The 16,391-nt window shown below is 41.5% G+C and overlaps 1 protein-coding gene across 2 annotated transcripts; it reads right to left on the bottom strand.

Moving 5' to 3' along the window:
* Nucleotides 1-997: 997 nt before the first annotated feature.
* Nucleotides 998-14,174, bottom strand: haspin (histone H3 associated protein kinase). 2 transcript variants are annotated; one of them, XM_074630092.1, is made up of 15 exons: nucleotides 13,695-14,174; nucleotides 11,627-11,770; nucleotides 11,185-11,325; nucleotides 8,534-10,439; nucleotides 6,602-6,746; nucleotides 6,309-6,460; nucleotides 5,975-6,172; nucleotides 4,880-4,965; nucleotides 4,663-4,725; nucleotides 4,482-4,573; nucleotides 4,272-4,351; nucleotides 3,437-3,525; nucleotides 2,242-2,384; nucleotides 2,025-2,127; nucleotides 998-1,357 (listed from the first exon to the last, which is right to left on the bottom strand). In XM_074630092.1, exons 1-15 carry the CDS (start codon nucleotides 13,856-13,858, stop codon nucleotides 1,156-1,158), a joined length of 3,708 nt encoding a protein of 1,235 aa, XP_074486193.1. In that variant the 5' UTR covers nucleotides 13,859-14,174; the 3' UTR covers nucleotides 998-1,155. The 2 variants fall into 2 exon arrangements, with proteins under 2 accessions (XP_074486193.1, XP_074486194.1); XM_074630093.1 differs by having other exon boundaries at nucleotides 6,602-6,743.
* Between the last annotated feature and the right edge of the window lie 2,217 nt (nucleotides 14,175-16,391).

The following is a 16,391-nucleotide window of genomic DNA, read 5'->3' as shown; positions in this document are numbered from 1 at the left end:
CTGAGATGTTTCATGTTTTAACTTGTTTGCAGAATCGCAACACATTCAGAACCCTTATTAGGTGTATTTCATTTTATTTATACCCACCATAACAGGAAGTTTGTCTGGAAACTGTTAGAGAATTATTAGAACTGTATATTAGGCTACAATTTCATGATATTTTGACATTTTGAGATCTGATTCTGTAGATTAAGGGCGGCACGGTGGTCATGTGGTTAACAATGTCGCCTCACAGCAAGAGGGTTGCAGAGTTGTTCTCCGGTTTCCTCCCACAGTTCAAAGACATGCAGGTCAGGTTAATTGTTGACTCTTAATTGCCCGTAGGTGTGTATATGTCAGCCCTGTGATAGCCTGGCAACCTGTCCAGGGTGTACCCAGCCTTCGCCCAATGTCAGCTGGGATCGACTCCCTCCCCCCCCCGCGACACTGAATAGGATAAGCGGTTACGGAGGATGGATGGATGGATTCTGCAGATCTGGAGTCTGGTATGTTCACATACTGTATTGTGGTATCTTGATTAGGGCTGCAACTGACAATTAGATTCCTTATCATTCGTTAGTCATCTGTAATTCTTTTTGAATTTAATCAAATCTATTAAATATCTTTAAACTGCTTGTTCAACCAACAGTGAAATCGCAAAGACATTCAGTTTACAACAGAGATGAGCAGCAACTCCTCACATCTGAAGGCTGGAACCAGAGAGCGTGTGGCATTTTGGTTGATTTGTCTATTAACAAAACAGTTGGAAACTAATTTTCTTAAAAAACTGCTTCAGTACTTATCTAGATTGTAAAAATTGTCATCACAAAACCACTTTCAGATGGTGTTAAAAATCAGATTATAATTTATTGAGTAAGAATATTTTTTCCACATAGACAGTATTTATGTATTTAGGATGCATAAAAATGACAAGTAGACCTAATCAATTATAAAAAAATATGCAGCTTAGAACAGGCATAAAATAAACTTAAAAAAAATGTGAGACACATGAATACATCATTTTCAAATTGTTATTTTAATAACCTTTATCAAGTGACAGTTCTATAAAACAACCGTCTTTACATGTCGGAGCTCAGGTGGACTAAAAGATGAACCGGACACGTTGTACCTTCCTTCATACTAAAATAAACACTTCATGTGTTCAGTGCTCACATACTACTGAAACATGGGGCAGTTTCGCAACGCCTCGGTGGCAGAGCTGTACTGGAGGACGTTGTCATAGAAACGAGTGAGCTCCTTTCGCATGCCCTTGGCGCCCCTCCCTCCTGAGCCCCGGTACTTCATGGAAAGCAGCTTGGAGCACAGGTAGCGGAGCCACAGCACGTTGGTATGGGGGTGGTAGTTACTCCAGTTGTTCCTGAGATCAAAAAGACGGCATAGTATGAATAAATCAGTAACACAATAACTCTGAGATGTTATTTTAATACTGTAAATTGAACAGGAATATCCACAAGAAATGAGAGTGATATCTGATTTAAAGGAGCGGTGTGTAGGATTTAGAGGGATCTATTGGCAGAAATGGAATATAATATTCATAACTGTTTTTCATTAGTGTATAAATCACCTGAAACTAAGAATCGTTGTGTTTTCGTTAGCTTAGAATGAGCCCTTCATATCTACATAGGGAACTGCTACACAGTGGTCCTTTAAGACAATGAACAATTAAAAGAAATATCAGTGTCAGACTGGATGACTCTTATAAAACACATATCCCATCATAGAAACCATAGATGTTTGGTTAGATTAAGGGTGTACAATAAGAAAAGCCTGTGTGTTTGGAATTTCTAAATTAAATCAACTGACTGGTATTTCTGGGCGACATATTGATTCAAGCCAAAATCACTAAGAAATCCAAATTTTGTCCCTGTTACCCTACACATCAATCCTATTATATGTGTATAATAAGATATAGTTGTTTTTATATGTGCATTGTTAACTGCTCCATGTGAAGCCCAGAGAAACTCCAGCTACATGGCCCACTGGGTGTTTCTGAACTTGGCACAGACACATAAATGCACACTGACCCATTCTCCTGTCTCATCAGTCTGTAGATCTCAAACTGGTAATCTCCCTGGCCCATGAAAAGCTCCTCGTCCTCCGAGATATCACAGGACACCGTCAGATCATCTGGAGAGAACAAAACATATGCTTCTTATTACTCTTCATGATTTTAACAGGGAAATATTTTTGAGCACAAAATATGACAAGGGGGAGGTTAATAAAAAAACAACAACATCTGACCGATTTCTAGTCTGGAGAGAGAGTAGTCAATGATGCGGACCAGCACCCCTTTAGTTTCCAGAGAGTGGGCTGCTCCGTTCAGGAGGAAGCTCCCCGTCTTCTGCTTGGTTGTTTTGACCAACACGTTGCCCCAGTGGAGGTCCCTGTAGTAAAACACCACAGGGTGACAACGCTGCTGTTACAAGATACCAACAAATCATCCGTCACACTGACACCAAATACACCGCCAACTGCGTCACTGCTTTGACTTACAACACCAGTTTGATACCACATTTCCCACCTGTCACTGAACGTTCCTCACATCATATCTGGTTGTGCATTTTATTCTATTCTACCAGTGTTATGGAAGCTGTTTGTATGTATACATTTTCAATAATAATGCAAAGTTGTGGTGACTACAGCTGCAATGATTAATCAATTGATCGATTAGTTTTCAACTATTAAATTAATCTGATTTTCAGTAATTTTTTAAAGAAAAAAAAGAAGCTAAAATTCTGATTCCAGCTTCTTAAAGGTGAATATTTTCTGGTTTCTTTACTCCTCTATGACAGTAAACTGAATAGCTTTGAGTTGTGGACAAAACAAGACATCTGAGGACGTCATCTTGGGCTTTGGGAAACACTGATCGTCATATTACACCATTTTCTGACATTTTATAGACAAAACAACTAATCGATTAAACGATAAAATAATTGACAGATTACTCGACAGTGAAAAAAAATGTTAGTTGCAGCCATAGTGGTGACAATATCTCATGAATCAATTTGATTTGATTTCTTTATGGATCCATTAAAAACACAGAAATCCAGAGGAGGTCATTATGAGCTTTAGTCATTAATCAATTAGTCGACTGACAGAAAAATATTCAGCAAATATTTTAACAAATTGTTTTGGCAACCTTTTAAGCCAAAATGATCTGGTTCCAGCTTCTCAATTGTGAATATTTGCTGGTTTTCCAAGTCTTTTATGATTATAAATTAACTATATGCATTTTTGGACATTTGGTCGGACAAAATAAGACATTTTAATACATCATTTTGGGCTCTGGGAAATTGTGACGGACATTTTATAGACTTTATATACTGTGCATGGTGTCTCGTCCTGCTCGATGTGTTCAAGGCCTGATGCACGCAGACAGTCACAGTTGCTATGATTTATTTGTGTGTGTGTGTGTGTGTGTTTTTGTGCACTCTACCTGTGTTCAAAGTGTAGCTCCTGCTCAGCAACAGCCAAGGCAGCAGTGACCTGATGAAGGATGCCCTTCGCTACCCCCAAAGACATCAGCTTGACAACACAATAAAAGGTTTGAATTACAAGACTGCATTTGCACACTCACACCACAATAACACAAACAATTTATAGGCTCATGGTTAGAAAAAAAATACAGTTGTTCCAATTAAAATACTGCATTTGCAGAAGCTAAGCATTTCTTTTAGACGCTCAGCTTCTTCTTCAATCTTTCAGCATTATCTCCATCATACATATTTAAGGTCTAACTGACATTAAGTTGTAATGACTCAATTCAAGGGACTACTATTTTTATGCATGCACTCTCTTCATTAATGTTTGAGCACATTTTTACAGCTAATATGCAAGCGTAATGAGAGTAGAGTGTGATGCTTCTGTTTGAGGACAGAGTACTCGAAACTCTGGCTGCAGTAGTGAAACTGGCAACTTAAAAGTCATAGAAGTTAAAAAGCAGACACACTCAACTGCAATGTATTGAAAAGAATTTCAGGCCATACGCAAGAAAACTGCACTTGTAGTTTTAAACATATATTCCCAAATGGGCTGAAGCTCCGTCTCAGTGTGCTAGCTTCAGCTTTTTCAGAGCGAGAGAGATGCTTTGAGCAGTCACTAGTCGTGTTTCTATTCAACTGTCGAGCGAATTTTATGCAAACTATTGAAATGTCGCAAAAAAGAAATACAAATTAGAGCACGTTTCCATGAACTGGATTGGACACTGCAGAACACCGTACGGCACAGCGGGGAGGTATCAAGCGGCCGTCATTGTGATGTGGTGTTCCTACCGTTCCATTGCTGTTCTCTAGGTCAACGCCTCCAAACTCAAACTCCAGGATTATGAATAACTGATCCTTCTCAAAGAAATCTACGCAGAGAGAGAGAGTAAAACAGAGATCCAGTGAAATAGACAAACACATACAGATAGATTTTTGTCCCCTGTTAAAGACAGACCATCTGGTAATAGCTAACATGAAACAGGCTTTTCTCTCACTGACCTGGTCGGTCGTTCTCGGAGCCTTTCTGCTGGTCGAAGGTGTCCCAAGCATTCAGGAACTCTGGAGGGTAGCAGCCTTGAACGCAGTGGAGACTGCGAGGGAACAAGTCGAGTCACATTAACACTCAAAACTACTGAGACAAAAGACTAACTAAGAGACAAAAAGACAGAGAGTTGCTTACTCGTTGAGCCCAATAAACCCGTGAGTCTTATTCTGCTGCTTCTCTTTCAGGCTGCTCAGCTCCCTGGCAGAAAAACACACCATGCTGTTTAGCTGAACTCCTCTCATGTGGTTTCCCATCATTAGGCATCACTTTATTGAAACATTCAGAGCTTATGACACCCCCCCCCCTATATTATAGTATCCCAGCAAATAGAGTAGCTTGCAGTACTACTTACTTTGAGATGATAATCTCATGAAGAATCTCTCCAAAGGTCTTCTGGTCCTCTCCATTCACCTTCTCACTGCCCTCTACTGGAATGATCTGTCAAGACAAGAGACACTGTTTTACTGCAGAATACACACACATATGCACATACCACCGATCAGCCATAACATTAAGACCACTGACAGGTGAAGTGAATAACATTGATTATCTCGTGACACCTGGCAGTGGGTGGGCTATATTAGGCAGCAAGTGAACATTTTGAACTTTGTGTTAGAAGCAGAAAAAATGGGCAAGCGTCAGGATGTGAGCGACTTTGACAAGGAACAAATTGTGCTGGCTAGACGACTGGGTCAGAGCATCTCCAAAACTGCAGCTCTTGTGGGATGTTCCCGGTCTGCAGTGGTCAGGACCTACCAAAAGTGGTCCAAGGAAGGAAAACCGGTGAACCGGCGACAGGGTCAGACCCAAGGGTCATTGATGCACGTGGGGAGCGAAGGCTTGCCCGTGTTGTCCGATCCAATAGAAGAGCTACTGTAGCTCAAATTGCTGAAAAAGATAACGCTGGTTCCGATAGAAAGGCATCAGAACACAAAGCGCATCGCAGTTTGTTGCCCACAGGGTGCCCATACTGTCATAATGTTACGGCTGATCGGTGTATGTGAACATTTATAACAAATCTTTATCATTGAACTATGTGGCTTTTTGGCATTGGTTTGGAGATTCACACTTGACCTAGGAAGTCCAAATATGTGATCAAATATTTTAAACTCAAGGTACACTCACTGGCTTTTTCCCCCCCTAGAGCTTTCAACCGTTTCCAACAGCCTTCTTCCGCAAATGACATATGCTCAGGTGTTGTCAACCACTTGTTATCTTGTGACCGAAATTCCGTGTTTACTAGGTTGTGTGATGACACCTAAACAAGTTTCATTCACTGACAGAATACAGTCAAAAGCGCTTTAAAAAAAGTAGTAGGTGAACCTTGAGTTTAGAACATAAAGCCCACTTTAAACTGTTACACTTAAGATGTAATCTGGTTTATATCACATTGTTAGATCTTCAACAATACAGCGCCTAACACGCAAAGTAATGCACACACACTTACTTTGAGTGCAACAGTGTCTCCTGAGGAATTGGTGGTTGAGAAGACCTCCCCGAAGGTCCCCTCCCCGATCTTCACACACTGTTTCATACGCTGAGGGAGTATACACTCCTCCCAGGGCAGAGGGCGTGGCTGGCCACACTCGGCACACACCTTCTCTTCATCCGACAGATCTGCATCCTCCTTGCACACAACCTGTGACTACAGACAGGAGCGAGGAGGTGACACACATTCACCATCAGGTGTAACACATTCACAGTCAAACACCAAGCATGTAGAGAGGAAGTAGTACCAAATTGAAAATCATAACTCTTTCTCATGCATGTGTGTACTGTACCGGAGAATCACGGCTCAGCAGCTGTGACGGGAGGCGTTTCGGGATCGGCGTTCGAAAGGGTGTGGCAAAGAGGTCCCGGCTGGTGTCTGCTAACTGCAATCTGACAGATGAGCCTGACGCTGACAGACGTGAAGCGCTCGGAGTGAGTAGCACTAACGAGAGGGAATGAGGGATAAGACACAAGGAAAATTAAAAAGGACACAGAGGCAGCTTAAAATTAAATTAATACTTCCAAACAATCGAGTGACAAATTATAACTTCTGCGTGCGTGCGTGTGTGTGTGTGTGTGTTACCCCTGTTCTTGCGATGAACAGAGAGGGCAGCTTTGAGACGACTCCAGGTGTGCGTGTTCGGTGTGAAGTCAGCCAACAGAGACGAGAGGTTGAGCCGACTCGCTCTCACCGGGGTGGAGAAATTCACGGTGGTTCCCAACAACTCCTACACACAGGACGGATAGCACAGTTTGTCACAAACAATTAACATTTAATACATTCAATTACAGTTGGGTGGATTGTAGTAGAAGTAAAAAACAATACACTTTAAACCAAAATCAGTTTGTGTGCAGCGTTTAAGTTGGTCCAAAAACATGTATATAGAATATTTTCCCTTTAACTTTGCCATGCAGATCATTTGAGGTTTTATTTGCCCAGGTTGAGAATTATTTTTTGTGGTATTCACAGCAATAAAAAAAACACTGAAAAACCCAATAATATGTACTTGGTTGTTTGTCAAGAGTTAAGGAACTAATTTCCAATGAAGGTAAAAAGCTAACAAGGTCATGGTTAAGGTTGTTTTTATTAACAAAAACGTTCTGTGGGCTGTGGAGTAACCAGGACACTTTATCTGGAAAGTGTCCTTGTTGCTGCGGTAGTTTCTAAAATTAACTTCACAAACAAAATTCCATTCACCAGCCTTACTGTATATCAAGGAAGCGACGTGACTCTCGGACTTCATTAGAACCTGGCTTGTACGGCATCACGTAGCATCACATTTAATGCAGATATGTAAAATCACAGATATTTCCTGATCAGCCCAAAAGAATGATTTAACCTCACAGACTCTCTACATGTATGTACAATGAACCTTTCAGGTGAAAACTGTACTCAATGGATAGACACACATTGTCTCTGATAATAATACATATTTGACAAATTGGGTGATGTTTAAACATGTTCTTGTGTCATAAAACCTGCAGAGAGCCACAGGAAGAAACATGAAAGTGATGCTTAACGTCCTCTTAACCAGGAATATAAAAAAAATATTACCACTTGAAAATATCATTAATGGGGCTGATGAACTTTGATTGAATTGAGGTATTAATAGACTCCAGTGCTACCTCCCTGCATGACTTAATTTGTCCTCGACAACCACATTGTTAAGTACCACCGGTGCACAGCAGCATCTGGTTGAAAGGAGCTGACAAATACTTTGTCAGTTCAATTTTCTTTCATCAAACTATTAATTTAGTTGGAAGGTCCATCGTTAGTTCTGAAAGCCCAAAATTAAGTCTCCACATTGCTTATTATGTCTGACAATGGCTAACCAACAATCAAATCTGTCAATAGACATTCAGTGAATGAACTAGGGCTGCACAATTAATTGAATATTAATCGCAATCTCGAGTTTGGCTTCCCACAATTAAATGAACATTAAAATGTGTGTTCTGCTCGTAGAAAACTCTGCTGCACATCAAATTAAGCACTTCCTAAACTAACAGCTAACCACCAGCCGGCAATCAAGATGTTTTTTTTGTATTATTTATACAACCAATGAGTTTATGATTTAATTGAGAACATAAAATTGTTTATCTAGCCTCTTAATGTTCCCAATTTAGATCTCAAGTGCACCAGATTGATGCATTTAACTTTTAAAAAATGTAGCTAGTAAAAGGGTAGGGTGAATATTGCTGTATTTTTTCATATTGCAATATATTTAGCAGAAAAAATATATTGCAATGTCAGTTTTTTCCAACATCATGCAGCCCTAATTTGTACATTAGCAGGAATGTAGCACAGCAAGGAAGTGAAAGCAGCACTCTGTTCATTTCAATGTGAAAGTGCAATTAAAATATGTTGCCGCTAAAATCAATGAATAGTCGTGATAAATAATCATGATCTCAATATTGATCAAAATAATCGTGATTATCATTTTGGCCATAATGGTGTAGCCCTCAGAATGAACAGAATGTTTTCAGCAGTACTGTGCTGTGTTGGTATTGTTCTCACCCTCGGCTGCTTGTGTTGTGTGGAGATCAGCTCGTCGATGCTGCAGTCCACAGCCTTAGTTCTGCTCCTGAACATGTGTGTGCTGGCGCTGCTTTTGTTTTTCCAGCGACTCACGCTCAGACCGCTCACACACGCCTTCCTGGTCGTCCCGGGCCGGTCTGTAGACGTGCTCCTCCTCTTCTTCTCTTTTGGAGCCAGAGACGCCTTCTTTCCTTTGTGGGGAACGTTGTTCTTTACTCCTTCTTTGTCTGAAGCAATCTTGTCTTCAGAGCTGCTTGAGCCTCTCCCCCTTTTCATGTCGACTTTCACGGCAGAAACGTTACAGTGATTAGTGTCGCTCTCAGACTGGTGGCCGTGCTGCGTCTGGTCATCACTGGCCGAGTCTGAAACATCTGTGGGGGATTTCAGCTTTGCGTCTCTGAGCTGCAGAATTTCTTTCAGTTGTGATAAACTCACTCTCTCTATCTTAACAATGCTTTTGTCCGTTAGACATTTCTCCTTCAGCATCGTCGTGAGCACCGCTGCCTTCTCTTCCGTCTGAGCTACCGGGCTGCTCTTGTTTGTTGACTGTCTGACAGACGCCATCATTCTCTCCGTGATTTCTCCTGAACATGTGAGATCTTCTGGGTCCTCGATGTTACATGTATGCTCATTTTCAGAACTGTTTGCATCTGACAGTGAAGCCATTTTCTTTAGCTGAACGGTGCATTTCTTAGTAAGAGATTCGTCCTCTACTGCTACAGCGAACCGTGTTTGCACAGAGCTGCTGGCTGGTAATTGTGTCTCCATGATAAACTCGACGCTGCTGTCTTTGTGGTGGGTAGATTCGACATAAAGTACCGATGCTGACTGCTCCATGGATTCCTGCGTGTGTTCAGCTGACGGTGAATTGTCAGTCACTGAAGCTGCATGTTCGGAAGACTCGAAACTATTTACTGACTGTAAATAATCGCTGGTTTTAATGTTCGTCACAGATAAATGAAGATGAAATGATGTTTCTGAAGACTGAGAAAGGTGGTCATCTGTTTGCCGGCTGTGGGCTGAGCTTGAGTGTCCCAAACAGGATGAGTATGTCGTTTGACTGCATAGCTCAGACACAGTGAGGTTGTCCACTCTTTCCAGCTGCACGGTGCAGCACTCGGTCAAACATTTCTCCTTCAGAGCCTCGATCAGCCACTCTAACCCTCCTGCTGCTGACACAAAACGACTGCTGCTTTCACTGTCATCTGTAGAGAGCAGATTCACGCTTGGTACGTCCCCAACATTCTCGGTTGTTATGTCTTCACTGTGGCTTTTGGCTTCCTCGCTACAGCTGCTTCTCTTGGGCTCCATAAACAAATCACCAGAAGGGTCTTCATGGCGATGCAGGTGTGGTTCTTGCTCACCGAGGCTCGACTGCGGCTTCTCCTCAGAATGAAGCTCAATGGGTGTTGCAGAACGTTGCGCGGCGACGGGCTTCCCCAGTGAATCCATGTCTTCTTGGAATGTGCTCAAGACACCTATACAACTCTCCGACATGGACGGAGGGCTGGAGGATTGATCATTGATAGACGAGGGTTTAAGGCGTGGCCGTTTGCTGAAGGAGCCTGCCGAGGGTGTAGAGCAGAAGATGGGTTTCCTGGAGCAGGGTCCGAGGCTGTGATCTATCAGCTCATTGAGGGATATCTCTCGGAAGGGGTTGGTGGCAAAGCTGGCAGTCCCTGCGGCGTTCACCGAGTTCTCTGCACTCGACAACACAAATGCGGGGGCGACCCTCTTCCTAGCAGGCCGAAGAATCCTACTTTTACCAGAAGAAAAGTCATCTGAAGAGTTGAGCGTACTGAACGTCGCTTTAGGGAGTTTGGGTTTGGTGGCAGCAGCACGTCTGCGGCGGGTTACAAAGCGGCCCGCAGAAGGAAGATGAAAACTGAGAAAAAGAAGAAGAAGAGGAGGGAGAAAGCTAATGGTTACAGCAATTACTGAGGACAATATAGCGGGCGTTCAGACTGAAAACAGCATTGCATTAAAACAGTGCAGGAGGCTGTTTTGGTGGGGGCGTTAGATTAATGCGTTTGAAGGCTTAATAGTAGGGCTGTCAAAGTTAAAGTGATAACAACACGTTAACTTTGTTTTAACGTCACTAATTTCTTTAATGCGTTAACGCAACATGTGATTTTTAGGTTGTAGCGTGCTCAGATTTATGCAATCATGCAATTAATCGCGATTAAATATTTTAATTGATTGACAGCCGTTCTTAATAGACACCAAAACACCGCAGAATGTTTATAATACTCAGATAGGATTTTACAACTCCTTAAAGTTATCACAGCAGCAACACTTTGATCTTTTGTCACAACGACTGCAAGGTAAACAGCGAAAATACCATCATGTTACAAATTAATCCACCATGAATGTACGCTTGCATGTATTTAATAAGCCAAAGCAGCATCTTGCCTGATGATGTTACATTACGGCAACAGTTGAGCCAAATTAAACTTTTAAAGAAAAGTGTTTGCTGCTGCCCTCAGCATCTGCTTGAATGCACAAGTCCTCTGTTATTACCAGTAATGTCAACTGTTGTAGTAACATACCAAAATAGAAACCACAAAACTCCGTAGATGCTGACAATCCTTTGTGTTTTCATAATGTGTTCTGCGTGTTTGTGCACAGACCTGGTCGTCTTGCTCTGCTGAGCGGGCTGAGGACGAGGAGGAGAGGGCCGGCGGATGTTCTCCTCATCACTGCTGGAGTCTGTCAGACATGACATGGCTTTTCTCTTGGCAGGACGGACTGCTACACTAGTCTTCCTCACTCTAATAATAAAGAAAAGATTAAAACCAACTGATGAGCAAGGGAGGATATGGAGCATGAGCAAGTAGGTCAGGAAAAAAAACAACTTTAAGACATTAAATGATGCAAAGAAACTCAAGGATATTTTGTTTACGCTGCTGCGATGGACAAAATATCATAAAATCCGATTAGTAAAGTGTATTCTCCGTAAGTCATTTTCAGGTTGAGAATCTATAATTGTTTAATTAATAAACAGTTTACTTATTACAAAATGGATATTAATGAAATCACTCAAAATATCCAGCTGCATGTTTATTCACAGACCTGGTTGTCTTGCTTTGCTGGGCAGGCTGAGGAGAAAAAGAAGATGTATCCTCCTCATCATAGTTCTTCTCAGCCAGACCTAGCATGGCCTTTTTCTTGGCAGCACGCCCCGCTCTACCACCAACAGCACAAGTCCTCTTCTCTCTGTGGCATGAAAAACAGATGAACACGTTAGCTAGGGGGCAGTAAGGATACGATATCGAACATGAGAGCAAGTCGGTCAGGAAATGCTTTAAACTGATTGGCTTAGAATGGTTGTCTTGGGTATTTTAGTAGCAAACTTACTTCTGTCAAATGAAATCAGCTGTCCACAGGGTGGCATTGTTTGTTGTGTATTTCTCTGTGTCTAGAAACTGTGTACATACTGCTGCTTCAGCATAGTTCAGATATACGTATCTTTACACTTTTGGCACCGTGGCATTATAACCGCCAGGGGATTGTGTACTTGAAGAAGAGCCTGGCCAGTAATAGATTTTTGAGACTAGAAGTCGACCGATAGTGTACCCTTTGCACTCTGCACGACTGTTTTACTGTTTACAAATTTCAGTGTAGGCTTTAATGTATATATATTTATATATGCACATACATGTTTATAGTTGTCAATTAATTATGTTTACCTTTGTTCAGATTTGTTGTCCTTGTTTTTATGTCTATTTCTGTGTAACTTGTGTACATTTAGAGCTACAAATTACTGTCAAATTCCTTGCATGTGTACTCGGTCATTAAAGCTGATGCTGAGTCTGATATCGGTCAGGTTAGTTAGGTCAACTCTAACTTAATGAAAGCCATTAAAAATCCGAGTATATAGCCAAAACCTTGTGAAACCCTTTCTGACTAAAGTGGCTCTTGAACATACCTCATCTTTATCCTGGGTTTTGCGGGTTCCATAAGCCAGATATACTTTACTACTATACTTTATACCTTTCTGAATACTTGTCAGTATAAGCCAAGTATACTTAGAATTTTCTGTATACTTGTCAGTATGAGCCACGTATACGTGGACTTTTCTTTATACTTGTCAGTATAAACCAAGTATATTTAGACTTTTAAGTATACTTGTCAGTATAAGCCAAGTATACTTAGAATTTTCTGTATACTTGTCAGTATGAGCCATGTATACTTAAACTTTTCTGTATACTTGTCAGTATGAGCCACGTATACATAGACTTTTCTGTATACTTGTCAGTATAAGCCATGTATACTTAAACTTTTCTGTATACTTGTCAGTATGAGCCACGTATACATAGACTTTTCTGTATACTTGTCAGTATGAGCCACGTATACATAGACTTTTCTGTATACTTGTCAGTATAAGCCAAGTATACTTAGAATTTTCTGAATACTTGTCAGTATAAGCCATGTATACATGGACTTTTCTTTATACTTGTCAGTATAAACCAAGTATATTTAGACTTTTAAGTATACTTGTCAGTATAAGCCAAGTATACTTAAACTTTTCTGTATACTTGTCAGTATGAGCCACGTATACATAGACTTTTCTGTATACTTGTCAGTATAAGTCATGTATACGTAGACTTTTCTGTATACTTGTCAGTATAAGCCATGTATACTTAGAATTTTCTGTATACTTGTCAGTATGAGCCACGTATACGTAGACTTTTCTTTATACTTTTCAGTATAAGCCATGTATACGTGGACTTTTCTTTATACTTTTCAGTATAAGCCATGTATACGTAGACTTTTCTGTATACTTGTCAGTATGAGCCATGTATACTTAGACTTTTTCTGAATATTTGTCTTGATATTGGTCAGGTTAGTTAGGTCAAGTCTAACTTAATGAAAGCCATTAAAAATCCAAGTATTTAGCCAAAACCTTATTAAAACCCTTTTTGACTATTTAATTGTATTGTCCTTTATTTAACCAGGTTAGTCCCATTGAGATCAAAGATCTCTTTTACATGGGAGACCTGGTAAAACACATAGAGATGAGACAAATGAGACAACACATAAATTAACAACATTAAAACGTGCTCATACAAAACACTTGCACACAGACAACCTGGCCTGCAGCGATTTCACCAGAGCTGCATGTGTCTCTTGAACATACCTCGTCTTCCTCTGGGGCTTAGCGGGTTCATAGACGGAGGCGTCTCCGTCTGTTGAGCGGGTGCTGTCGAAGGCCTGCTTGCGGTTGTCCGGTGAGATCCAGGCGGACACTTTACGCCTCTCCCGACCGTACGTCTTCAAAAACACCGGCTTTACTGGCTTCATAGTTGAAACTACCGATATAACCGTGCTAATAGTCCAAAGCGTATAGTTATATCAACGAGCAAAGGAGTGTTCAAAGCATCTAACGGTGCTGACTCAGAGGAGACGTTAACACCCGTCCGTCAGATAGCTGCTAACTGTTATAACACCGCTTCAATCTGATCAACACTGATCAATGAAACTCTTTTAATCAACGTTAAGCTGTTTTAACCCGTTTCCATGATCGATCGCGATATCTATTCCCTATCTTTATATATTTATATCTCGGTCATTGTTTATCCGGATGAGAAGACTCCGCCGCCCGCTTCTTGTTCAAACTGCTGGGCGGAGATGATTGGTCAACAACCGGTGACGGTGGCCGTCACAGCGCCACCTGGCGGACCGGAGGGGTTACAGCTGAGAGATGGAGATAGACTATTTTTATTATTTTTTTTTTTTTTTGCCTTTATTTCACAAATCGGTCATACAGGTTCAATTACAAAATGTTTTACCAGTCTGTAGTAGCCAGTGTCCTTTTCTTTCCATGAAAGATGGTTGTGACATTCTCCAACAAGCAGAGAGATCTGGCTGCTGCAGTCACCACTACTATCCACGGGAAGCCTGTAGAGCAGGGGTGCCCAATACGTCGATCGCGATCTACCGGTCGATCGCAAAGGTAGTGTGGGTAGATCGCATGGCTTTAAAAAAAAAAAAAAAAGTTCTGGAACTTACTCACAGAGGAAAAGTACCCCAACATGAGGAAATGTGCTACCTCCTTGACTGCATTATTCAGCTACACTTATTTATGCGAGTCAGCCTTTTCCCACATGAAGATTATTAAGTCCAAATACCGTTCCACCTTGACTGATGATCATTTGGAAGTGTGCTTGAGGCTGGCTATCAGCAGCTACTGTCCGGACTATGCATCCCTAGCTGATTCCATTCAGTGCAAGTCATCAGAGTAAGGTAATGACAAAAAATGTACAGAGTTATATTGTACAATATGGGTTCATGCAGTTATGCAAGGTACACCAACATATATTGTACATATAAAGAATACTCAATATATTTATAAATGAATATATGTTTTGCATTTTTATAGTAGGTAGATCATTTTGACTTGGTCATTTTATAAGTAGCTCGCATGCTGAAAAAGTGTGTGCACCCCTGCTGTAGAGACTGTTGTGGAGTATAAGTACCTGGGCAGAATTTTTGATAACATGCTGAAATTTGCCTCCAACACAGAGGAGATCCTTAGGAAATGCCAGCAGCAGCAATATCTCCTGAGGAAGCTCAACTCTTTTGGGGTCAGCAAGGAAATCCTCACAACCTTCTACTTCTCCTTCATTGAGAGCATCATGACATTCTCCATCACCTGCTGGTTCCACTCCATCAGCCTTTAGAACAGAAACCGCCTGCAGAGCACGGTCAAAGTCTGCTCCAAAATTATTGGACTTCCTGTTAGAGCTCTCTCCACCCTATGCGAGTAGCAGATGTTAAGGTCAGCCAGCAGGATCTTACAGGACCCCTCACACGTCCTGTTCCCTGCATTTGAGTGCCCTGCATTTGAGTTCCCTGCAGGACGCCGGCTTCGCTGCCCAGGCTGCAGGACACAGAGGAGAAGGGCAACCTTTGTCCCCAAGGCTGTCCTGCTCCTCAACTCTCAACCATCCCTGTCCCTCTACTCACCCAACTGTAGTATTTTTAACTTTCAAGATGTTTCAAAATTTCCTGTATTGTGTTGTTAATTGTACTACTCTACGAGCCTCTACAATTGCCCCTCGGGGACAAATAAAGTGATTTGAATTGAAATTGAATTGAATTGAATTCTTTGCCGTGGCATGTTGGAGGGGGTGGGGGGGGGGGGTAACACCAACACCAACACAAGGGATGCCAACAAACTGAACAGGCTGGTGAGGAAGGCTATAGCTCTGTGGTTGGATCTGAACTGGACGATCTGGAGGTGGTGGCAGAGGGGAGGATGAGGAGGAAGCTGGACACTATCCTGGAGAACCCCTCCCACCCCATCCATGATGAGCTAGTCAAGATGAGGAGCACCTTCATCCACAGACTCATCCCCCCTCGGCACAACACAAAGCGCCTGGGTCAGTCCTTCATGCTGGTAGCCATCAGGCTCCACAACCAAGGATGACCCCCATATAAGAACTATGAGGACTTTTAGAACTTTAAACACTCACTATCTGTCTTTAAACCTACACTATCTACCTTTAAAAATGCACTATCTGCAACCATCTTGGACTCTAACCACTGGCGCACTTTACACTATATACCACTTTACAGACTGCACATATGTACATATTACATTTATTTATTGTACATACTACATTTATTTATAAACGGACTTTATACACTATGTTCACCCATTCACTCTGTATCTTTTATATCTCTATTACTGTTTTTATAATTTTTGTATACCTTTACCTCTCCTGTGATTAACTCTGTTTGCTGATGTTGCTGCTTTGACGACTGAATTTCCCTCCAGGGATTAATAAAGGTTCATCTTATCTTATCTTATCTTAAAATAACAGATGCCAGG

The sequence above is a fragment of the Sebastes fasciatus genome, chromosome 3 (assembly GCF_043250625.1).
Source record: "Sebastes fasciatus isolate fSebFas1 chromosome 3, fSebFas1.pri, whole genome shotgun sequence".
NCBI classification, from domain to species: domain Eukaryota; kingdom Metazoa; phylum Chordata; class Actinopteri; order Perciformes; family Sebastidae; genus Sebastes; species Sebastes fasciatus.
Note: the sequence above shows the minus strand (reverse complement) of the source record. Positions and strands in the feature narration are given on the sequence as shown.

Coding starts and splice junctions, on each gene's coding strand:
- haspin (XM_074630092.1), bottom strand. CDS start 13,858: ATGAAGCCAGTAAAGCCGGTGTTTTTGAAGACGTACGGTCGGGAGAGG. Junction 4,726..4,879: donor CATGAGATTATCATCTCAAA/GTAAGTAGTACT, acceptor TTTTTCTGCCAG/GGAGCTGAGCAGCCTGAAAG. Junction 4,574..4,662: donor GGGTTTATTGGGCTCAACGA/GTAAGCAACTCT, acceptor GTTCCCTCGCAG/TCTCCACTGCGTTCAAGGCT.